Consider the following 25,629-nt stretch of genomic DNA (forward strand, 5'->3'; position numbering starts at 1 on the left):
ATTCTTTGAAAGCTGCCATAGTCAGAATAATGTCCAAAATGAACCAGGACCACTTTATTCAAGCATGTAGATGATTCTGATTTCATATAGAAGCAGTTGTTGAAGCTGAAGGTAGCTTTATTGAATAACATTATAGAAAAGGTTTATTTTTATCCTCATAGCACTTTCTGATAAATAAAATTAGTATCTGTTTTTTATAAACTTAAATTTATCCTCAAATATCTTTTGCACCCTGTATATATGCATACACGTACATATATATATATGTATGTACATATATATATATATATATATATACTATGGCACTCCGGCACTCCATCAGTTATGACAACAAGAATTCCAGTGAATCCAATCAACGAAACAGCCTGCTCGTGAAATTCACGTGCAAGTGGCTGAGCACTCCACACTTTATTGAATAACATTATCTAGCTGCAGGAGAAACACCTAGCCAAAGATAAACCTAGGTATAGGACAAGTTATTACACCTGGAAAAGCATAGGACAAGTTATTACTTCTAGTAAAGTAAAGAATAAGAAACTTTTTACTTAAAATATTGCAGCAAAGAATGCCAGTTCTTCTAATTTATCACTCTTTGTAGTTCTCATCTTTTAAATTTATTGTACAAAACTGTTCAGCTAATTTGTAAGTTTGTCTAAATAATCACTTTTTTCTGTATTTAAGGTAGTAAATTAACTAAATTCTACTTAAATAAGTATAATGTTATTTGTAAACTATAATAAAAAAATTTTAATATTCAAATTTTAATTTTAGCCGCAATATTTTCAGTAAAAAGTTTCTTATTCTTTGCTTTACTTGAAGTAATAGCTTGTCCTATACTTTTCCAGGTGTAATAACTTGTCCTATACTTTTCCAGGTTTATAATCTTAAGAATACTACTTTTCATGCTCACATTTTTCCATGTTATCCATGATTTTTCCAGGCATTGCTGTTATAAGATAATTAATAATGTGTCAATTGATAATTTAAGATTTTACCTTATAAAATACTAAAATATAATATTTCAAACTTTCCATGTAAGTGATAATATTATTTCAATTTTTTTCTTGTTTAATTTAAATATATGTTGTGATTGAATTATTTGATATTACCCATCCACACCAAATTAATGGCAGGGAATTTTACCATCTTGTTGGTTGCACCATGGTTCACCAAAAGTTACAAACAAGACCCCAAAACCTATATTTTGAGTTGGTGCTTTTACCACCAACTGCTGCTAATCTAGATGTTTCAATAATTATACAATACAACAGCAATTATAAAAGCATATCAGATATACACAAGTTAAAATTACCTACATCTCACTAATATAAATTTGGTTTATGAAAAATCCCTTTAATTAATTTTGAAATTTTAAAAGTAAATTTAGAATATAAGCACTTTTAACCAATGCCTTTTCTGGACAGCCTTGCTACATGCCTTCAGGTCTTCCCTCAGAGACACAGCCAAAAATGACTACATTCCTGCTCCAATAAATTTAGATGCACATATCTGAAGCATATAACACATTAATGAACTAGCCTGATTAAATAATTAACTAGAAAGAAAAGGAAAAAAACTTAAAAGGAAAAGCAAAAAAGCAGAAAGCAAGTTAATTAAAGCTGAAAGAGGAAATTAATAATAAAAGTTAAACTTACCCTATTTCGATAGTATATTAAAAATAACTTTATTAAATACTTAAAAAAATAAAATATACGAAAGGTAAAGTCGACCTCAGTAGAATTTGAACTCAGAATGAAAAGACAGATGAAATACCGTTAAGCAATGGACACACTTGTATGGGATTTGAATCCGGGGACAAGCAAGACATATTTAGGGGGAAATAGGAAAAATAGAAACAGGAGACAAACGTTCAAGATGTTATTAAATCATTTGTATCTTCATATCTCCTACATGTTTCAATGGATGCATCCAAAATACATCCGACAAGATGAATAATGGTCAACTATGCATCAATTTCTTTAGGGAGGATATAAAGAACAGTACTCATCAAATAGACTTTTTAACAGATCTGTGAAACCCCAGAAAATGTGACGTATATACATGTATATGCAAACACGCACACATACACACATGTTCTTACTTAAACATATATATTTTTTACTAATATTATATATATATATATATATACATATAAATACACACACATATTGATATATACATATATATGCACATACATGCATACACAAACCCATATTTATATGTGGAGGCGCAATGGCCCAGTGGTTAGGGCAGCGGACTCGCGGTCATAGGATCGCGCTTTCGATTCCCAGACTGGGCGTTGTGAGTGTTTATTGAGTGAAAACACCTAAAACTCCACGAGGCTCCGGCAGGGGATGGTGGCGAACCCTGCTGTACTCTTTCACCACAACTTTCTCTCACTCTTACTTTCTGTTGTGCCTGTAATTCAAAGGGTCAGCCTTGTCACACTGTGTCATGCTGAATCTCCCCGAGAACTACGTTAAGGGTACACGTGTCTGTGGAGTGCTCAGCCACTTGCACGTTAATTTCACAAGCAGGCTGTTCCGTTGATCGGATCAACTGGAACCCTCGACGTCGTAAGTGATGGAGTGCCAACAACAACATATATCATCATCATCATCATCATCGTTTAACGTCTGCTTTCCATGCTAGCATGGGTTGGACGATTTGACTGAGGACTGGTGAAACCGGATGGCAACACCAGGCTCCAGTCTGATTTGGCAGAGTTTCTACAGCTGGATGCCCTTCCTAACGCCAACCACTCAGAGAGTGTAGTGGGTGCTTTTACGTGTCACCCGCACGAAAACGGCCACGCTCGATATGGTGTCTTTTATGTGCCACCCGCACAAGCCAGTCCAGGGGCACTGGCAACGATCTCGCTCGAAAATCCTACAGGAGCCAGTCAGATATATATATATACACACACACACACACACAGATGTGTTTTTGATGCATCCATCAAAACGTGTAGGCGATATGAAGATATAAATGATTTATATTTCTTTCCTATATATATATATATATATATATATATACATGTATGTATACACACACACGTGCGAGTGTGTATACATATATATATGTATACATATGTGTGTGTGTGTATATATATATATATATATATATATATATATATATATACACAAACTATATGTGTGTGTGTGTGTATGGCACCTTAGGCAAACCTTGTTAGTGGTTTTATTTGATGGACACTGAAAGAAGCCCATTTTGTCTGTGTGTTTTTGTGTGTTTGAATGAATGATGCTCTAGTCAATTTTTCCACTTCAAGAGTTATTACTATTTTTCAAGATAATTCTTAAAAAAAAAAAATCAAAATAATTCCATAAAATCTGCTGATGCAGACACTTGAATATATCACAAAAAAGAATCAATGTCACATTTAACTTAAGATCAGGATTTTGATAAAATATTGACTTATGCTTTGTTTATGTAGACCAAATATCTTAGTTCAGGACTTAGTTTTAAAGAATTTTATGAAAGTTAACTTTATTTTTTGAATATATTTTGCCAAATATTTTATTAAAAGTATTACTTTATGGTGCACAAATTTTGTTAGTTGGTTTAAGAAATACAAGTGCATATTCATTGATGGGAAGCTTAATGCATCTAAAAACAGTTAAAATGTAGAGAAAAACAAAATTACTTTTTATTATTTAACTGTAATATTTTTCAGACTTTATTCTTCAATGATGAAATATTATGGCAAGCTTTTCCTAGTACCAAATTCATAGAAAATGAAGTAACTAAAAAACCAGAGTCAACAGGTAGTTCCTTCAGCTTAAGACCTAGAGATTTTTTAAAATCCAGAAAATTGATTTAGTCCAGGAGAGTGGGCTTTTTTCTGTTACTGAAGTACAAGAATATATTAGTCGTGTAGAAATTTTTTTTTTATATCAGATTTTAGGTTTTATCACTTTAGTTATTTGCTCATAATATAATTTCAGTTATGGAATAAAGTAAATTTTGAATTTTGAACTTACTGTTGTTGAGTGTTTAAAATAAATGCTACTCATTACAATAAGCGTTTGAAATTGTTTTAGAAACCTTTTTAATAAATACCTGGATTTCTAACCTTAATCCATGCTTTTTTGAGGGAGTACAACGATGGGCTAAAAAGTCTTTCTCTCTCTCTCTCTCTCTATATATATATATATATATATACACACACACACAAGGGTGGGCTGAAAAGTTCAGAGGCTGATTATGAAGGAGTTGTACTAGAGCTGTGAAATCTTGCATGCATTAATTTCATCTCTCCTTATTTATAACTGTTGATTCTTTCCTGGTGAATTGACTGTTCAGAGAAGACTTCAAAGGTAGCTAGTAGTGATTTCCCTTGGATTGGACAAAATTTGGCATTATAAAGTACCTGCAGAAAAAGGGTTTAGCCCCCAATGGCATTCATGCTGAAATGGTTGCTACATTAGGGGATGACACTCCGGCTTTATAAACAGTACAAAAGTAGCAGCTGTGAATTGACTGTTCAGAGAAGACTTCAAAGGTAGCTAGTAGTGATTTCCCTTGGATTGGACAAAATTTGGCATTATAAAGTACCTGCAGAAAAAGGGTTTAGCCCCCAATGGCATTCATGCTGAAATGGTTGCTACATTAGGGGATGACACTCCGGCTTTATAAACAGTACAAAAGTAGCAGCTGGATTTAGGAGGGGAACAGAGCTTCTTGAAGATGACCCAACGTCTGGACACTCCTTCAGGAAAACATTGATCATGTTCACCACATGGATGACAAAAACAACTGACTGTAAAATCAAATAGCCAATGTTAGTAACATATCCTGTGGTATAGTCCAGAATACTCTGCATAATGAACTTGGCATGTTGAAGGTTTCTGCTTGGTGGGTGCTATGTCATCTGACACCTGGTCTAAAGTGCACCAGGCAGATCATATCATGAGAAAATCTGACATTGTTTAAGGCAAATCCAGCTTTTTTCTTTGAATGTTTCCTAAGCCAGGATGAGTTTTGGCTTCATCACTTGAGCAAGTGGCAAAGAGACAATCTATGCAGTGAAATTATCCCTCCTCACCTGCTCCAAAAAAGGCCACGGTCATTTCACCTGCAGGGAAGACAATGACCTCAGTTTTGGAGGATGCAAAAAGCATTGTGTTTATGGACCTTCTTCAAAAGGGCCACACCGTCAATGGAGAGTACTGTACCACCTTGCTGAGGTAGCTATGAATGGCTATCAAAACCAAACACCCCAGAAAACTGACGAAAGGGGTTTTGTTTCATGAGGATAATGCTCCAGCCCACATGTCCTTGGTTTCGGTGGTTGTTGTGTGTGACTTTTGCTTTGAACCGGTTGATCACTCTCCCTATTCTCCTGATTTGACCCCATCTGTTTCCCAACATGAAAAAACACTGGACTGGAAAGCAGTATCATAGGTATGATGATGTTACATCTACTGTTGATGACTTTCTTGACAAGATGAAAGCTTCTTCACCAATGGAATCCAAGCACTGCAACACCAGTGAAAGAAGTATATGGACTGCAAGGGGGACTGTGTTGAAAAATAAACCACATTTGGTCACACTCCATGAGAGTATCCTGGCCAGCCTATGAACTTTTCAGCCAACTCTCATAGGTACAAGGTAAGTTTTTGTAGAAATGGAATACAAGTTGATTTGATCTTTATTTGTAAAATTCCAATGCTACCAATGGTTTTATGTAGAAAGAATTCACACAGTTTTTAAGCTATCCACTGAAAAATGCTGATAATCATCTCCATTTTTGATGAGAATACACAAGATTACATGAACCTGCAGAACTTCACTATAAATATAGACGTGAGGAGGAAATTTTGGAGGATTTCTTAAGAGCTGATAGTGTTATTGGTATTTATCAGCTCTTAAAGGATAAAAACCCAAAATGACACACAGTTCAGGATCCTTCTTCATATATTTTCTTTCTCTGCTTCTGGTAATGCAAACAGGTTGAGCCCTTAAAACAACTTTTGTCTTCTGTATTTGCTAATGAATCTATACTTAAACAGCAATTATGAAAGACACTTCTTCATTCAATTATGGAACATTAGTGGAAATAGCAGTGGCAGAACTGTTGTTACTAATACTAGGAATTTTATTGACTACCACTATTACTATGGCAAGTCAATTTGATTTTTTATTCTTTTTCTTGTTTCAGTCATTAGACTGTGGCCATGCTGGGGTACTGCCTTGAAGAATTTTTAGTTGAGTGAATTGACCCAGTACTTTTTAAAAAAAATGTATTAAGCCCGATACTTATTGTATTAGTCTCTTTTGTCAAACCGCTTAGTTATGGGATGTAAAGAGGTAGTGGAGGCCAAACACAGACACATGCTATATATATGTATATGTATTTATATATACAATGGGTTTTGTTTTTGTCTACCAAATTCACTCACAAGGTTTTGGTCAGCCTAAGGCTATAGTAGAAAACACTTGCCCAAGCGCTGTGCAGTAGGACTGAACTTAGAACCATGTGGTTGGGAAGCAAGCTTCTTCTCACACAGCCAAACTTTCAGTGTTACTTTTCTTTATAATACTCTTGGTACTCTCATCACTTTTGTTGTTGCTCAGTAGAATGTTGCTGCTATAGCTACTGTCATTCTTCCTTTCTTCAATGGATGATATCAGGGTGGAGAAATCGTTTTCACAGAAGAGGAAGCCTTCAGCGACAACCTCCCTTTCACTGCTCTCGTTGGTTTGCTGTCAAAATTGCTGCCATGTTTTATATTTTGGAAATATTTATGTTATTTTGAATGAAATATTTCAAAATATATTTTTAACCCCGATGGAGAGAGAAACAAAGAAACCAATCATTGGAATTGTGGCAGATTCCACTACAAAAACTATAACAAAGAGATATGCAAGAACAATATTATAGGCACAGATTTTTGAGAAGTTAATCAATTTAACTGACTCCAATATTTGTATTATCAACTTTTGATGAAGGACAGGGAGACTTGATCTGAGAGTTCATTTGTTTTCCATCCATTTTGTTTTCATACTTGCATAGGTTGGGTGAGTAGCAGGAGGGAACCTGAAATGATGTAGTTGGGAGGTGCACTTCTCAACAATACAGCAGCCATCCTTAAACCTATATGATAAAATTGGTTTCAAGTTATGACACAAAACAGATCAATTTCGATTTTATTCCTGGATGGCATACAATGGGGGAATAAAAGGGTAAAGACTGCCTTTGGTCATGAATGAACCATGGATAGCACCTAGAAAGTTAACTCCTCCAAAACAAGGTTGTTTATGGAAGACTAGCAGTTGCTCATACATACCAGCCTCCCCTCTCTATGCCATTGATGTTATCCAAGGGAAAGGCAAAGGCTGATATAACAATGGCTTTGCAACTCATTTCAACAGATGAGTGAACTGGAGCAACGTGAAATAAAGTGTCTTGCTTGAGAACACAATACAAAGCCCAGTCTGGGAATTGAAGTTAGGGAATAACTGGTCAGCAAATCACATGGAGACACAAATGTATGTTAATTTTTTGACTTGCACCTTTTGGCTACATTTGAACAATTCTATAGCAGAGGTGACTGATCAAATACTTTAGCTCAGTTAATAGTTTTTATATTACATCAGTTTATGAGATCATTTGTTACTCTTCATAGCTGGTCACTGTGATATACACTGTGATAATCAGTACATACAGCATTTATTTTTCCGTCTAATATGTTTCTGTGTATGATGGAATGATCAGTTAGTGATGGCAGCATCAATGAGCAATCCTATCACAACCAATCTTCAGATAGAACCAAGGAAACAATGTTTCCGTCACTTTTTCCATTGCTTATACTATTTCTTGGTTGCAACTACCAACAGTAGTGTCACTGTGTTGCATTTTGTTTTCTCTTCCAGTGACAAGAGATGGGATTTGAACTCAGAATGCAGACAGAAGTGACATTGTTAGACATATTGTCCAAAACTAGCAATTCAATCAATCTTACTGCCAGGGACTGATTGTATATTTATTGACCCTACCAAAAAGAGAAAAGGCAAAAGTGACCTTGTTCTGTTTGCTGGTAATAAAAAGACATTAATTTGCTGCCTTAATTTGAGCAAAGTAGATGTGCTTGCTGGATATGTAGGACATGATTATGACAAATCAGCATATCAGCATACATAACAGAGTAAAAGAGCATTGGAGAGAAAAAAAACAAAAACAGGGTAAGAAAATGCATTCAAAATTTGATGTTTTCTTTACCCAAATGTTGCTTTCTGAAAGCCGAGTTTAGTGTCCATGGGTGCCAGTCTTTATCAAAACAAAGTTGAACCCAGCAGAACTTGTATTCAGAACATAGACAGATGGCACTAAATGATATAAGACAATTTTATCAGTGCTTGAATAATTCTTTTTCATAAAACTAAGAGAAAGAACATTCTTCTTCCTAATCATAAATCTAGAAAGAAAATGCCTTATTTCAGTGAATATTATATAAAATGAACATTCTTGTATATGAAAGAAGCATATACAAGAACAAATTTGACCTTTGATATTAAATAAAAATAGATACTTGAATTAAATAAAATGTTCAACTTTTTAATTAGACTTTCTTGAATTGAGTACACTGTTAATTTTTTGCCCTATTTCAGTTTATGAAAATAACTTTGTTTCATTTTGGAAATTTCAATGTAGAGCCTTTATACCAGGGGTCGGCAAAAGTCTTATTTCTTTGATCCCTTCATAGAACCATTGATAACTTATTGACTCCCCATCATGTAAATTTCTAAAATCGACAAACAGTTTAATGGATAAAAGCTTTGATTTAAAACAATTTCTCATTTCTTTTGTGGTGTTACTGCTTTTAAATAAGAAATATTTAAAGAAATTTAATAAAAACACTTAACGAAATTGATAAAGAACAATAAAAATTCAGTCATATTATACTGATATAGCTAGAATATTTAATGTGAAATATGTATTTAGTGTATACTAGTTATTGTATCAATATTTGGTTGGAAATAATGAGTTTTAAGCCTTTCAGATTCAGTTCACTAATGATTCAGCACCCCTAATGCTTAAAATCATTTCATGTGTTTATCGACTTCTTGGACAACCACATGGACCCTCAGGACTGACCACTTTGCTGACCCCTGCTTTATACCCACAAAATAATAAACTGAAATTAAACTTCTTTTTTCTGTATCAAAATAAAGTAGAAAATACTCCCAGATTAATATTATTTCCATGTTAATCTGAAAATATTTTTTTAAACATGAAAGAAGTCAGAAGAAAATAAGATGAATCTAGAGTCAGTGACAATAAATAAATAAATAAGTCTTTAAAAAAAGGTTAAAAGAAAAAAAAAAAAGATGTCTTTACTTTACTTTTTACTGCAGACCACCTTTTCTTACAAGCTGGCAGCAGATATTTGAACAAATAAAATTTCATAAACAAAGGTAAAGTTTTTCTTTCCTCTCATAACATTCAGACGATGCAACTTTTATGATTATTCATTTAAACCATACTCATAGAGCTTTAATTTGCAGTACAATGTATACAAATGAAAATTCTTCCATGGTAATTTGGAAAATGTCTATGTAAGTAAGATCCTGAGTTTGTAAAAAGTTCATCATAGTGACTTGAATTCAATTATTATTTTTTTTTTTTTGCTGCTGTTGTTATTATGGTGGTGGTTGTAGTTATTGATCATGGTACAAAATTCTTTTTTTTTTTTGGAACATTTTCATTAAAAAACAAAAAACAAAAAAAAAAACATAAAAGAAAAGTTGCAAGAGCGAAACGAAAATATTTTCAAAGATTAGAATGTCTTGAATAACTAATCAAGAAGTCTGTGGGTCAAAACGTGTTTCTGCAAAGGAAACTTAAGTTCATTATTATTCAATGATAAGAACACCATGAATAATTAAAAAAAAAAGAATTACAAACCAAAATCTAACAATGTATAGAACACAACCCAATGTCATATTGAAGAAGGTAGAACTATTATATTATATAATTAAGCACAATAGCTGGTAAATAAGTTAGTTTTAGTAACTGTTACAGACTATAGTAGCTTATTAATATTCTTCTATGTGTCTTCTAAGTTGTTTTCTGATAAATGTGGGGACACTGAATAAAAATCAATAAAAGTTTCAACCATATTACTTATATATAGGATTTCTAAGGTAAGCACAAGGCCAAACATTTTGGAGGGAGACTATGTGCAATTGGAACAGCCTCAGTTCTTGACTAAAACTTATTTTACTGGTTCCAAAAAGATGAAAGACGTGACTAACCCTGGTGGGAATTTGAACTCGTAGCATAAAGAGACATAGCTTCAAAGTATTTTGTCTGTTGCCCTACTGATGCTGCTAACTGGCATAACTAATATAGAAGCTATAGTTTATCAGTAAATAAATAAAATACTCTTCTTCATAGAGGAAAAGTAAAGTTAAAAATACATACAATCAAAAACAAACCTTATAATGCAATAAAATCAAAAAATTAAATTAACTGCATTACAAGAGCTGAGGTGTAACAACAGCATTAATATTTTATCTTTCTTTCAAAGAAAATAATAGTTATAAGCAGTAAGCCCAAATAGAACAAAACTGATTTCTAATACTGACAATGGATTACAAATTATAGAAAAGAAGAATATAGTTGATTACCATCAACACAGTATATGACCTGTACTTATTTATTCCCATCCACCACAAGGATGAAAGGCAAAGCTTCTTAATGTCAAATTTATGATTATTTTTCGCGTAAAGCAGTTCTGCACTTCTAAAAGAGGAAAATGTATGTCTCAAAAGTACAAAATTACAAATGTAATTATAGGCCGACTAATTAGTAATGTTGTTTCTCTTATTTGACGCACTACACAGAAAAACATTGTTTACAAGGATTTTCAGATTGTATTAAAAGAAAAACAAAGTTTTATGTCTCCATTTAAAAAGTCATTATGTTAAATAAAAAGCTCACACTGAAATGTGAATCAGAGAGAAAATTGTTTACTCCATTGTAAGAAAGCAAATTTCTGATCACTGACATTGTTAATTTACAAAACAAAAGGAAGTCAGCGTATACATGGAAATTAAATATATACACATGTATGTATTTGTGTGAATATATATGTGTGTGTGTGTGTGTGTGTGTGTGTGTGTGTATGTAGATATACACACATACACACACACACACACTGTATCAATCGGATGTCTATCTAAACATACTATCATGAAAATATGTTGGATTTCCATTTCGCAATGTGAAAAAAAATTTGATTGAATTGGTAGGCTCTTTAACAATTGAGATACATTAAGTTTAAATAAAGCAGGAATGTTTGAAACAAACTATTGTACCAGCAAAAATACAGCCAAGCTGAGATTAAAATAAACGAATATCATTGTAAATGTTTATGCCTTAAGCTTTTCTGTTTCTGCTTGTCTTTCTGCCATTGTGTGTATGACTTTGACTGCTAGGGTCAATGTGGTTCTGAATTCAACTGTTCAGTCTGTGTTAGATTACATTCAAACTCTGGTGTTATTTGGTCCTTGTTATTGCTAGCTCTTTCCTGTTTACAAAGCTTTTCCAAATGACGAGAACGCCAGATTTTTACAGTGTAGTCATCACTAACAGTTACTAACATCTCAGGGTTTTTAGGATGAAATGCAACAGAGTTCACTACATCTTTGTGTGGGAACTTTTGGAGGCAAACACCATAGTGCCTATCCCATAAATAACCAAATTTGTCCTCAGCACCACTGAAAGTATAAAATGAACAAATAAAATTCAATAAATCAAGAAACAAAAATTGATTAAAAATAAAGTTACATTGTTTATAAATGTTAATAACATCAAAAATATAAACATTTATAACCTAATTCTTGAAACAGTGGATCTCAAAGGCTGCTTGACTTTTTCTCTTCCAAAAGGGTTTCTCAACCAAATAAGTACATGCTATCAGTTATAGCTTTGTGCTTCAAGATCCACAGTTCAAAAAAAAAAAAAAAAAAAAGAGGATCATTTTATGCTCTCTTGTAAGTTTATAAATCCTGATGACATCCACAAAATTTATAACTTAAATTTTAAAAACTCTAACAACTTTCTTTTTTCTTTTCACCATGAACACACTCACAAATGCAATGGGCTTCTCTTCTATACGGTACTGCAGTGCCGCCTTAAAGGGTTTTTTAGTCAAAGAAATCAACCCCAGGACCTATTCTTTGTAAGCCTAGTGCTTATTCTATCAGTCTCTTTTACTGAAAACTGCTAGGTTACGAGGACATAAACACACCAAAATCAGTTGTCAAGCAATGGTGGCATGGGATAAACACAAGCACACAAATATAAATATATATATATATATATATATATATATATATATATATATATATATATATATATTGTTGGCACTCCGTCGCTTACGACGTCGAGGGTTCCAGTTCATCCGATCAACGGAACAGCCTGCTCGTGAAATTAACGTGCAAGTGGCTGAGCACTCCACAGACACGTGTACCCTTAACGTAGTTCTCGGGGATATTCAGCGTGACACAGTGTGACAAGGCTGACCCTTTGAATTACAGGCACAACAGAAACAGGAAGTAAGAGTGAGAGAAAGTTGTGGTGAAAGAGTACAGAAGGGTTCGCCACCATCCCCTGCCAGAGCCTCGTGGAGCTTTAGGTGTTTTCGCTCAAGAAACACAATGCCCAGTCTGGGAATCGAAACCACGATCCTATGACTGCAAGTCCGCTGCACTAACTACTGGGCCATTGTGCCTCCAAGTATATATATATACACACACACACACACAACAGACTTCTTTCAGCTTCCATCAACCAAATCCACTCACAAGGCTTTGGTTGGCCCAAGGCTAGAGAAGTCACTTGCTCAAGGTGCCACACAGTGGGACTGAACCCAAAACCATGTGGTTGAGAAGCAAGTTTCTTACCACACAGCCGCACCAGTACATATATGAGTGTGTGTGTATAAGTGTTTTGAGAGAGCATCAGAGACTGTAAGACTAACACTTGTAATGCCTTTAAAGGTGTTAATACAGTCTCATTCATGTTTTGGAAATATGTAGCATAAAATGGTTTCCTTGATATGTGAACAATAACAATAACATGGATCACACTTCAGCAACTGACCTGGGATGAACTAGTTTTAGCTCTGAAGCAGCAGCTTTATCTTTAGAATGCAGCTCTGGTAATAATATATATATGAGGGAACCGAGAGTTGTGGTGATTTGCTGTACTTAAGACGCATCAAGCTAAGTAAAGTTCGTGGTCAACCATATATACATGCAGGCATGTCCCTTGCAGGTGCCAGTGTCACATAAGATGCACTCATGCCGATGGCATGTAAGCAACACCCAGCACACTCTGTAAAGTGGTTGGTGTTACAAAGGGCATCCAGCTGTAGAAACCATGTCAAGATGGACAACTGCAGTTTGGATACCTTCCTGGCTGGCCAGTGCCCGTCAAACTGTCCAACCCATGACAGCATGGAAAATGGGCATTAAACAATGATGATAATAATGGGGTTGTCATGGAGTATCATTAGAGATTGTAATGCCTAAAATTTGGAGCAGCTTTTTGAGGGTTTTAGTGTCTCATCATACATAGAGAAGGATGAATGTTTGTTTGATTTGTAGCAATTGTGTCTTTGTACATTTTAAAGGAGAATAAGTTGCCATTTCTACAACAGAGAATGTTTTAAAGGTCTACATTCATAAAAGCAATGTAAGTCTGAAATTAAATGTCTTTCTCAATTAGAAAATGTTCTTTAATAAAGGAATTAGTAACCGTAAAGATGTGCTGGCAGAGTGTTTAAATCTCTTCACCACTTATTGTTATTGCAAGGAAGTAAGTCCTAAGGAGAGACATATTGCTACCTACACAGACTAGTATGCACATAATATTCCTGCTTTATAATCAAATAGTTTACAGTTTTGAATTGTCAATTACCCATCCCAACAATTCTAAAGAAATCTCTTCAGTAGAGACATGGCTTAATGTTAATACAAAGGTGATGAGCTGGCAGAAACATTAGCATGCCGGGTGACAAGCTTAGCGATATTTCGTCTGTCTACACGTTCTGAGTTCAAATTCCACCAAAGTCATCTTTGCCTTTCCTCCTTTCGGGGTCGATGAATTAAGTACCAGTTGCATACTGGAGTCAATCTAATTGACTGCCCCCACCACCTCCCCAAAAATTCCAGGCCTTGTGCCTAGAGTAGAAAAGAAAAGAATGTTAATTGATAACACTGGTCAGTCAGCAGTCACATGCAGCACTATTACAACACAGTGGTGTTTGTTATAGGAAAAAAAAAAAAAGTTTTAAAACAGGTTCAAGTTTGATACTTTACTTACCTCGCAACAAATTCATCACAGACATCAAGGAAAATAAAGAAACACTCATCATTTGGAGTGTATGCTTTATGGGACCTGTGCATGGTGCCCATTTCCTTCATGTGGACCAAGTCTATCACATGGATATCAATCTCCTGGGCAATGGGAGGTGGTGTTAGTGGATTTTCAATGCTACAATTTTTAGGCCAGGGCCGGCTGTTTACATAAAGATATCTAAAACAATGAAAGAGAAATTAAAATTTTATAAAACCATTTAGCATGCAATTGTGAAAACTGAGTAGATGAAGTGTTGGCCTGTCAACCAAAGAGTTAAGAGCTAGTACTGTGGTGAACTCGGACACTACATAACCCCTGCCCCATCACCAGGCAAATGAGATTAGAGAATGATCACGTAGGGGAATACCAAACTAACTGAAAATTGAGTGACTTGGTGGTTTATATGGGCAAGAAAAATGTGCATACATTAATAGAAGAGTTAGTTTAGTTATAGCCTTGAGCCAAAATCTTTTTTCTATTCCATCTGAGGTAATTTGATGTTATAAGCTTTGTCATGGCTTAAGAGGATTTTGATTTTAGTACAAAAAAAAAATAAAATAGCAGTGATATGATAGTAGTGAAACACCATGACATGAAGACAGTAACATGTTGAATATGGAATATAGCAATACAATGAAATTGATAATTCAAAGATGATAAAATAATCCTTTCTACTATAGGCACAAGGCCTGAAAATTTTGAGGAGGGGTTAAGTCAATTACATCGATCCCAGTACATAAGTGGCACTTAATTTATCAACCCTGAAAGGATGAAAGGCAAAGTCGACCTTGGCAGAATTTGAACTCAGAACATAGCGATGGTCAAAATACTGCAAAGCATTTCGTCCAGTATGCTAATGATTCCGCCAGCTTGCTGTCTTAAGATGATGAAATAATGAGGCCAATAAAATGATGGTAAAAAATAAACTGTAATACTGACAAAAGCAAAAATAAACAAAAGATGTTATAATGGAAATGACAGGATGGTGTTATAGTTTTCAACCAGTAAGAGGACAACTAAAATGGTGCTTCTCATCAGAATTTAATCATACTGAAACTGCTGTATTTTAATAAGGTTTTTCTTTGTTAAGTATTCCCATTAATATCAATGTTCTCAATTGTATCACCCTTTTTAAAATTTAAACAAATCCATTTCACCAGCAATTTACTTGTGACTGCATCAAAACCTCACAAAATGCAGGTTTATTTCATAAACTGGGGATTATATATAATTTGCCCATGTGAGATGTTAAATCACCAGAAAACTATGTTACTGGTTAGTTTTGCTCTAAGAGACCTAAGACAGAGAAGTAACAGATTGAATTAAGTATTTGATTAACATTTCACGCCACATTTATAGTGTCATTATTATGTTGCATAACAGGGAGACTTTGAGCCAGAGTAACTAGAAATCATTGTTGCTGAAAGTCAATTGAGGGGAAAAAAGAGAGAGACAGAGAGATTCTACATAAACACAAACATTGCCTTTTGTAGAGTACCCTTTGCACACCCTCCACATTCAAGTCTCAAGTTTCCCAAACATGTAATATTGCATGCACTTCATATACAAGCAGCATACAATCTTTCACCAGGATAAAGAATTTCTTTATTGCCAGCTTTGTTATAATAGCTCCCTGAACCTTTTCATGCAGTTCTAACTCTGGCTACTATGCTTTTGGAACACCTGCTTCCATTCAAGTAAAAGAAACTATCAACTGCTTTTAGGGAACCTTCCAGATATTTGAAAGAGTTTACTTCCTAGGTGCTTTTACTGCTAATTACTCTTATACCTCCACTACATACAAAGTTCCTCTTCTTTGTCAACCTGCCTGTGATCCACAAATTTCATTGGGTATGCAGCAGAGAATACTTACCTACAACTTTTCTGCATATCAAGCAAGGACACTCCACAAATAGCAGAAGAGTTTTGTTATTTCTTACAGAGAATTTTGTCTGTTAGTATGGAGTGGGTGCATTTCATCATACCACTGGCATTAGAAGTGGGTGTTTTTAGGACTTGAGTGTCCCCTCCACAATGTATCAGTTTAATTTTACTACAATGGACCCACATTAGCCAATATTTGAGAGTGAAATTCAGTGTACAAAAAATATACAGAAGCCTGTCATAATCTTACATATTAAAACTGAAAATGTGTGTGTGTGTGTGTGTGTGTGTGTGTCGGTATGTCCTTGTTTTGCGCCAAAACGGCTTGACTGATTTTTCTTAAACTTCACACGCACATTGCTTGTGTGTCTGGGGAGGTTTTGAGTATAAATTAATTGCAAAAAAATGTTCGGGTAAATGGCGGGAGGAATAACATTTGGGAAAACAGCAGGAATAACTAACAGTTATGATCTTTTTGGAATTAAAAATGCAGTCACTGCAAAAAATGAACTTTTGTCTGGTGATTACAAAACCACCTTTCGTTTTGTTCAATGATAAAAAAAAACATTGTGCACACAGCCCAATGTTTGTTTTTTAGAGAGGAAGATGGCACTTTTTAGCGAATTCTCCAGAATTGATGATGCAATATCTGATAATTGTGGCTTTTATTGATTAACTTTTCTTTTGCAGGTGATCTTTACACAAAAACATCGAAAGTTTATTTTGATCTGGTTGAACATACTTTCTGAAGTTCTGAAAGACTTGAATGAGTAGCAAAGCATGGGTAAACGGTGGGAGTAACTGTGTCTCTCTCTACTAATCATGACCTTTTTGCTGCAGATTGTGCACCCAGTAGTCCATATTCTTTGTGGCTTCAATTTAGGAATGACCTATCCAAGGACTTTAGGCAAGCCACTCAGCTTCGATTCCCTACTTTAAACATAGGTTTCACCAATACAATATACAACCTAGCGCTGATTGAGATTGAAAAGAAGACTTTAGCTTTAGGTAGTGATGAAATGACTACTTACAGGCTTCCCCCCGCCGCAAAGCCTACCTCAAATGATCTCCCTTCTGAGATTGTTTGGGAAAGATCTTACGACATTACTAAACTGTCCACATATGTACAGATCAATGTGGCACTGCTGCTACCTGACCAGAAGCACACCTATGACATTGCCGTCCAGCAAGTCCAGGGTCATAAACGTGGCGTTTTCTTCCTTAACACTCCTGGCGGGACAGGCAAAAACTTTCGTAACTAGACTCATTCTTGCAAAAGTAAGGCTACAAAAGTGCATCGCAATAGCTGTGGCAACTTCGGGCATAGCTGCTACTCTGCTCCCTGGTGGTAGGACTACACACTCTACATTTAAGCTTCTCCTTAACCTCACAAGTTCACCAACACCTGTTTGCACCATTTCAAAGACGTTGGACAACGAGCAATTGCTCGCACAATACTGCTTGGATATTCTTATGTCCTGATTGTTTGGGATGAATGCACAATGGCTCACAAGGGTAACCTTGAAGCATCAGATAGAATTTTGCGAGACATAAAGAAAAGCCACGAACTGATGAAGTGTGGGGGGGGGGAGTCACTGTTTTGCTATCTGGGGACTTCAGACAAACCTTGCCAGTGATTCCGAAAGGCACAAGAGCAGATGAAGTAATGGCATGTCTTAAGTCTTCACTTCTATGGGGTCATGTTGTTATTTTAAAGTTAGAATCGAACATGAAAGCGCACCTCCATGAGAACCCACTGTCAGAAGATTTTACTTACTGTGTTTGCCTGGGGATGTGACAGTCTATAAGTCAGTAGACACCATTCCCAATCAGGATGAGGTAGTTGATTATCCCACTCGATTTTTGGATTCCTTGGAGCCTTCAGGTGTACCTCCACATATTCTTACTCTTAAAGTGGGTAGCCATGTTATGCTGATAAAGAATTTATATCCACCAACGTTCTTATCACAAAATTACTTCCCAATGTCATTGAAGCAACGATTATGACTGTCTGTGGTAAAGGTCAAGACGTCTTCATACCGTAAATTCCCCTTGTGCCTTCGGCAGCTGACTTACCATTCACATTCCATAGAGTGCAATTTCCAATTAGACCCAGTTACACCATGTCATTAATAAGTCCCAGGGGCAGTCGCTGTCTGTCGGACTTTACTTAGTCGTACCATGCTTTTCACACGGTCAACTGTACATTGGCTGCTCAAGAGTGGGTTGTAGGAACAGTTTACATGCCTTTATCCCCCAGGGGAAAACTAAAAATGTTGTTTATAAGGAAGTTTTGTAGACTTGTCATATTGGCGCCATGTTTCAGCCCTATGTTATTGCTGTTATAATTTTTGTTACTTTATTTTTTCACTTGATTGTTGTCGTAATATTACATGTGTGGTTCCCTTATAGAGTTACTTAGGTGTTAGTCTTGCCATAAAGCGTGATAGGTGTTTAACCCTTTCGTTACTGTATTTATTTTGAGATGCTCCATGTTTCTTTCAATTACTTTAAATATAACAAAGAATTTAGTAAAATAATTCAGTTATCATGAAGCTAGTGTTAAGAACTTAAATTGTGACTAAGGCTTGGTGGAAGATTTTAATTTAGAACTTATGAAAACAAGACATTTGTACTACAGAGCCAGAGCCGGTTTCAGCCGGGTTGGTAACGAAAGGGTTAAGGGAAGGAGGTATTAATTGGTTTATTAGTTTCAAAGCCTTTTCCAACTAACGAACACGGGCAACGCCGGGTACACCTGTTAGTCCTCATTAATACTGCTTGGATATTCTTATGTCCTGCAACTTAGCAGTGTAAATGTGAAGACCAGAAAAATAAAGTACTAGAAAACAAATAAGGGTTGGGATTGGAAAGAGTTGCTGAAGAATAACCACCCAAGAAATCTTGTTCAACCCATGTCAGCATGGGAAAAGTGAATGTAATATGACAATGACATATGTATACACCCATAAATATATGCATGCTTCTGTCTTTTGTGTCTCTCAGTGAAGGATGAAAATAAGCATACCAATAAAACCAGTACTTTTGAACAAAGTTCCTTGAGATATTTATTCTACACAAGTCACAGGTACCATGAAAAATGCAGTGAAATAGTAATGGGTCAAACACTACAATAATACTATGGGTCAACGACTACGCGTAATCACGGAGATGTGAATTCGTGTCCCACAGCTAACCACCTACACTTTTTTCTGCAAAATAGGGGTAGTTTGTCCTGTTCAGGCTACATTATTAGCATTATCCTGCGTTTGAGAATTTAAAATCACTTCTTTAACTTTCTAAGACATCTCAACGCTTCTAAAAGAAAAGCAAACTTTGTTTGTTTGTTTATGTTTATCGTAATTTGAATTTAACAAATGATACTATCGTTCTCTTCTCCAATAGTGATAAAAAAATTAAAAAATAACACAAGGTGAAGGAAAGAGGATTTGAACTAAGTATGGGAGTGATACTAAAGTCAAGCAACCTAAATACAGGGAAGGAGGTGACTTATCAATGTCTACTTTTAAACAGTTGGTTATTTAACTCCTTAGCATTTAAACTGGCCATGTCTTGCCCTAGTGGAGACGCAATGGCCCAGTGGTTAGGGCAGTGGACTCGCAGTCATAAGATCACGGTTTTGATTCCCAGACCAGGCGTTGTGAGTGTTTATTGAGCGAAAACGCCTAAAGCTCCATGAGGCTCCAGCAGGGGATGGTGGCGAACCCTGCTGTACTCTTTCACCACAACTTTCTCTCACTAAGGGCCAGCCTTGTCACACTGTGCCACGTTGAATTTCCCCGAGAACTACATTAAGGGTACACATGTCTGTGGAGTGCTCAGCCACTTGCATGTTAATTTCACGAGCAAGCTGTTCCGTCGATCAGATCAACTGGAACCCTCGACGTCGTAAGCGACGGAGTGTCAACAACAACATGTCTTGCCCTAATATTCTATTTGTTTTATGTTCAAACTGGCTATATCCAGCCTCTCACACCTACCCTACAATGTTATTCTGAAAATAAAAACTCACATCATTGGAATTTCAAAGCCACAAGATAATGCAGGATTAATTTGAAACAATATGAATAAATAAACATTACATTTGACAGAGTAATCTGAATACTAAAGAGCTAAATAACTTAGGTAACTGATTAATAGTTTTCAAGAGCTTAAATCAAAAATAACAAACAACTGTTAAAATTCTCCACCCATGGTCACCGCTCACTGCATTCCCCTCCCCTCTATCTTCCCGTTTCCTAACTGACCTACACACAATCTGTCCCCGACAAATCTTTCCCTCCCCACAACATATCTTCCTAACACCCTCTCCTGTGTTCACTTACTGTATTGCTCTCCCCTCTGCCTCTCACTCTTCTTTCACATTCATGTGAACTTACCTGCCCACTCACTCTATCCAATCCTCTTTACCCCTTCACTTGTATACACCTCCCGGTAACTTGAGGATATCCGCTGGCACGTCTCCATCTTTACTCTCCTTTTCCAAATGGAGTAGCTCTGTGTCTCCTATACTGCAAGACAACCTGTTTTTGTCCCTCTATCATACTCTAATCTCTCACCATTTGACACAAAGCGTTTTCTCCCTCAACACTAATCCCTGCTCAGTTGATTGATGGGTCCTTGTTTTGCAAGTTATTTGGTGACCTCACTGGTGTGTCACATAAAAAGCACCCAATACATCCTGTAAAGTGGTTGATATTAGGAAGGGCATCTAGCTGTAGAAACCATGTCAAAGCAGACAGTATAATTTGGCACAGTAGAGCTTTTGTCAAACAGTCCCACCTAAGCCGACATAGAAAACAGATGTTAAATGATGATGGTAATGATAACAGAGTGTGGTTGTTAAGTGCAAATAGATTAATTATAAATGGCAGGTTATACTGAAATCATCTTGTTTGAAGGAATAAAATAATGAAATGAAAAATAAAGTTAAAAAAATGTACAAAAACAAGAGAAAGACATATTTTGATATAAAAGAATTTTTGATTATTAAATCCAACATATACTTTTAGTTAATTGGGTTTAAGAGTTACTTGCTCTTGAAATCTGTTTTAACCCTTTAGCATTTAAACTGGCCATATCTGGCCAAAATATACTTATTTTATGTTTAAACTGGCCAGATCCTGCCTCTCAAACCTACCCTAAAATTTCATTCTAAAAATATACAATCATACCATCAAAATTTCAAAGCTATAAGATAATGCAGGATTAATTCAAAACAATGTAAATAAATAAACATTACATTTGACAGAGTAATCATCATCATCATCGTTTAACGTCCGCTTTCCATGCTAGCATGGGTTGGACGATTTGACTGAGGACTGGTGAAACCGGATGGCAACACCAGGCTCCAGTCTAATTTGGCAGAGTTTCTACAGCTGGATGCCCTTCCTAACGCCAACCACTCAGAGAGTGTAGTGGGTGCTTTTACGTATCACCCGCACGAAAACGGCCACGCTCGAAATAGTGTCTTTTATGTGCCACCCGCACAAGCCAGTCCAGGGGCACTGGCAACGATCTCGCTCAAAAATCCTACGGGAGCCAGTCAGGCGGTACTGGCAACGGCCACGCTCAAAATGGTGCATCTCATGTGCCACCCGCACAAGAACCAGTCCAGGGGCACTGGCAACGATCTTACTTGGCTTGCCGGGTCTTCTCGCGCACAGCACATTTCCAAAGGTCTCGGTCAGTAGTCATCGCCTCGGTGAGGCCCAATGTACGAAGGTCTTGCCTCACCACCTCAGCCTACCTCTTCCACGGGTTCCCTCAACTGTTAGGGTGTGGCACTTTTTCACGCAGCTATCCTCATCCATTCTCACCACATGTCCATACCAGCGCAATCGTCTCTCTTGCACGCCACAACTGATGCTTCTAATGTTCAGATTTTCTCTCAAGATACTTACACTCTGACGGGTATTCACATTGACATTACACATCCAACGGAGCATACTGGCTTCAGTAATCTGAATGCTAAAGGGTTAAACTCTACCCATTGTCAATTAACAACATTAATATGTAAAAATTAATCAAATGATGCAGTCCTAAATGTATGAAATGCCTTACTACTAGTTTATTAGAAAATTTTAAACTTTAGACTTTCAAAATAATATAACAACCTAAATTTAATCAGTGATTCACAACACTACTTTCTAATCATGAAAAAATATATTAACAGTGTGTCCACTCTCAACCTTGCAAAATATATTTAAAAAATAAAAGGAACTCATAGACTGGCAAATAAAATTGGTTGTGCAACATACGTTTCATCATCATTAATACCACTCCTATTATACAATGAGAACAGCTATAAGTGATAGTGATTACAAGCATTATTAGTCACGTAGGAATCTGTAGCAGGTGCTGACTTAAAATAGATAGAAAAGATTCTTATTTCTAAGAGAAGATTTGAAAATAATGAAAAATTCAAGTGTTACCTATGGTCAGGTGACAAACACATGCCAATAATATGGCCATCAAGTTCGATAAGATGATCGACTTCGTCAAACTTGTGAGGGGATCCTGGTTGATTGTCTTCCACGTTTGGGAGCAACCTTACACCATCTTCAGACTCTTCCACATTTTCATAATGTACAGCTTCAAGAGAATGAATTTTTTTAATACCAATCTGATGAGGTGTGTAAGTTTTAGAACCCGTTGTAAAAATAAGGTATTTGTCATGAACTTTTGAGTTTTCCTTTGAGTCACTAGCCTTCTTAGATATTTCTTCTATATCTTTCAGTGAAGTTGTAGCAGATGAAAACCTTAAATTCTTGCGGATATTTGTATTTCTTTTGGGAATCCATACTCCAGCAGAACAGCTTCTTGGATCTCGAACACAACCAGGCATAGAACATTTATCTGAATCTTTATCGTTATTTAATTTTTCTTCAAGAGGTTTAGATTCAAATAATTCATTGTTTGTACTGCTGTTGCAGCGATTACTGTTGCTTAAAGAAGCTCCAGAACAGTCAGACATACATAAACATTCTTCAGAATCAGAAGAATTCATTACTAATGTATCAGAAATATCAGAGTCTAAATCATCAAATCTTGTGGCTTCTGTATTTTGGTAATCTTCACTAGAATCAATTGTATTTTTATCCTCAACGTCATCATTAGAAACTGCCAGCATATGATTCTGAAGTTTTCTATTTTGAATTAAATTAATACATTGAAGATTCTTGCAGCTACGTTTAGTTTGCTCACCATTTGTACATGTGGCCTTCTGTTGAGATATTTTATCAGCTCGTCTTTTATTGCAATTAGGACAATTAGAAACCCTTGTACATGATGAGACCCGTAAAGGAACAGAGTTTTTAGGATTTTTACCACTCAAATCAACATCTTTTTCACTAAAAGCTTCTGCTTGATCGTCTGTACTGTTATTTGCAGTTAAATCTTCACTAGAATGATTTTCATCCTCTGTCATACAGTTTGCAATCATAATAGCTCGAATAGAACTAGCATTTATATTTTTGAAACGGTACATCAGCATCACAACAGACTCGTGTTCAGAGTCAGTTGCTTGAAATGCCTGTAACAAGAAAACATATTACTTAGAGAATAACGGTTATAGAAAAAGATAATGATCTAATATTGCATAGGCCACATCAATTACATATATATATTCGCTTAGATGTAAATAAGAGTTTAATTACAGAGATGTCTAATCAATAAAATTAAATTTTTAGCTTCATGCAAAAATCATGACACTTGTAAAAAAAAAAACACTAACTTAAAGTAACCTAAAGTGAGTCCTACTTCACAGACAAAAAGTGGATCAGTTTATTTACAACTGTCTGCTCTTCTTATCAGCAGCTACTGAAATGAAAAATGGTCAGGTTTTTACCAAATATAAGGGAAGGAATAAAAACTAAGGTAGCCTGTTTTCTGCAACCCAGCCTGGCAAAATGATATGCACAAGAGTGATATATTTAAATTAGCCACAAGTTTTACCTTATTAAATAAATCTCCATTTTATCCAAAATAGCTTCAAAATTAGCCAGACAACCAAGTGATTTGAAAACATATTAAAATATGTTAGTCTTAACATATTTAATGCATGCAACATTGAAAAACTAACTATAAACACATATGCAGTGAGAAAAAGAAATTATATTAGTCTAGAACTAATATTTTATCATTTTAAGGCTAAACATTGTAGACATCATCTTTCAATCTTATTCTGGTTGTATCCTACTTTACATTCAAGGTGAAATTTTACTTGACAAGCAAAGTAGGGTGCAACCAAATTGTGTCATATCTAAGTCATTACAATATCAAATACAATCCACCTTTTGCATGAGATAACTGCAACAAATGAATCACAAAGTAAATATACAAGATTGTTCTTGTATTGTTCTTCAGTTTGTTTTAAAACTAATACTCTCAGAGTGGTTGGCGTTAGGAAGGGCATCCAGCTGTAGAAACTCTGCCAAATCAGATTGGAGCCTGGTGTCGCCTCCTGGTCCACCAATCCTCAGTCAAATCATCCAACCCATGCTAGCATGGAAAGCGGACGTTAAACGACGATGATGATGATGACAGTTATGTGAAAAAGATATGGCTGCTATTTCTAGCACTGGCTCAAATATGTGAAAATGTTTTTTGAGCTTGCCCAGAAAATGGAAAAATAACATTAGTCATTGACACTAACTTTTTCTTCTCACTTAAAATTGTTTCTAATGCCCCCTGCATTATACAAGTTAAACCTACCAATTGGTTTTCATGTAGTGTCTCTGAATTATATTATCTCTGAACATTTTGGAGATAAGTTACTTAGCTTTTTATTTTCCAAATCTGACAATATATCCAGTAGCATGTCAAATCAAAACCATGGATAAGATGGATTTGTACATCTAAATGTTTCATTAGTACATTTACAAGAGAGATTAGTTCAACTAGAAGTAATCCACTAACTGCCATCTCTTAGTACTTGCTCTGTTAAACTAATGGCAACATTAATCAAAACTTACTTTGTTCAGCCAGATATCACAATAGGACTGTACAGGACCAAACCAGTGCAGATGACCAGAGAGTAAATAGCTTGAATTGTACCAAGTACCAAAAACATCATAAGGTTTATTCAAAACACGACACTGTAATTGAAATTCATCTGAAAGACAGAGAAAGGGTAATATTTAATTACATGAAAAAATATGTTTTAAAACTTAAATCTAATAATATTATATTGATTTCAAGCCAAATTGGAGTACTTAACTTTAGATTTTCACGAGATATTATCAACCCTTGTACATATTTTATTGAATGGTTAAGACACCGTTTGACATAAGAGGATGCAACTTAATTTACTGTTTTACATTAAATAAGAC

General features: G+C 35.5%; 2 protein-coding genes across 7 annotated transcripts in view; one reads left to right on the plus strand and one right to left on the minus strand.

The window, feature by feature from the left end:
- LOC106875281 (uncharacterized) overlaps positions 1-3,996 on the plus strand; it is a 35,963-nt gene extending 31,967 nt beyond the window's left edge. Inside the window, exon 10 of the mRNA XM_014923366.3 lies at positions 3,695-3,996. Within this exon, the coding sequence (XP_014778852.1) occupies positions 3,695-3,841 (147 nt within the window). The 3' untranslated portion in view covers positions 3,842-3,996. The remainder of the gene's footprint in view (positions 1-3,694) is intronic.
- Positions 3,997-9,331: 5,335 nt separating this feature from the next.
- The window catches only part of LOC106875284 (F-box/WD repeat-containing protein 5), a 39,480-nt gene continuing 23,182 nt past the window's right edge, over positions 9,332-25,629 (minus strand). For all 6 annotated transcript variants that reach the window (XM_052968260.2, XM_052968263.2, XM_014923369.3 and 3 more), the window contains 4 exons: positions 25,273-25,412; positions 22,732-23,831; positions 14,357-14,569; positions 9,332-11,745 (listed from right to left, as the gene is read on the minus strand). In XM_052968260.2, coding sequence (XP_052824220.2) covers positions 11,466-11,745; positions 14,357-14,569; positions 22,732-23,831; positions 25,273-25,412 — 1,733 coding nt within the window. In that variant the 3' untranslated portion in view covers positions 9,332-11,465. The remainder of the gene's footprint in view (positions 11,746-14,356; positions 14,570-22,731; positions 23,832-25,272; positions 25,413-25,629) is intronic.

Source organism: Octopus bimaculoides, chromosome 1, assembly GCF_046866305.1.
Source record: "Octopus bimaculoides isolate indiv1 chromosome 1, ASM4686630v1, whole genome shotgun sequence".
Taxonomy (NCBI): Eukaryota; Metazoa; Mollusca; class Cephalopoda; order Octopoda; family Octopodidae; genus Octopus; species Octopus bimaculoides.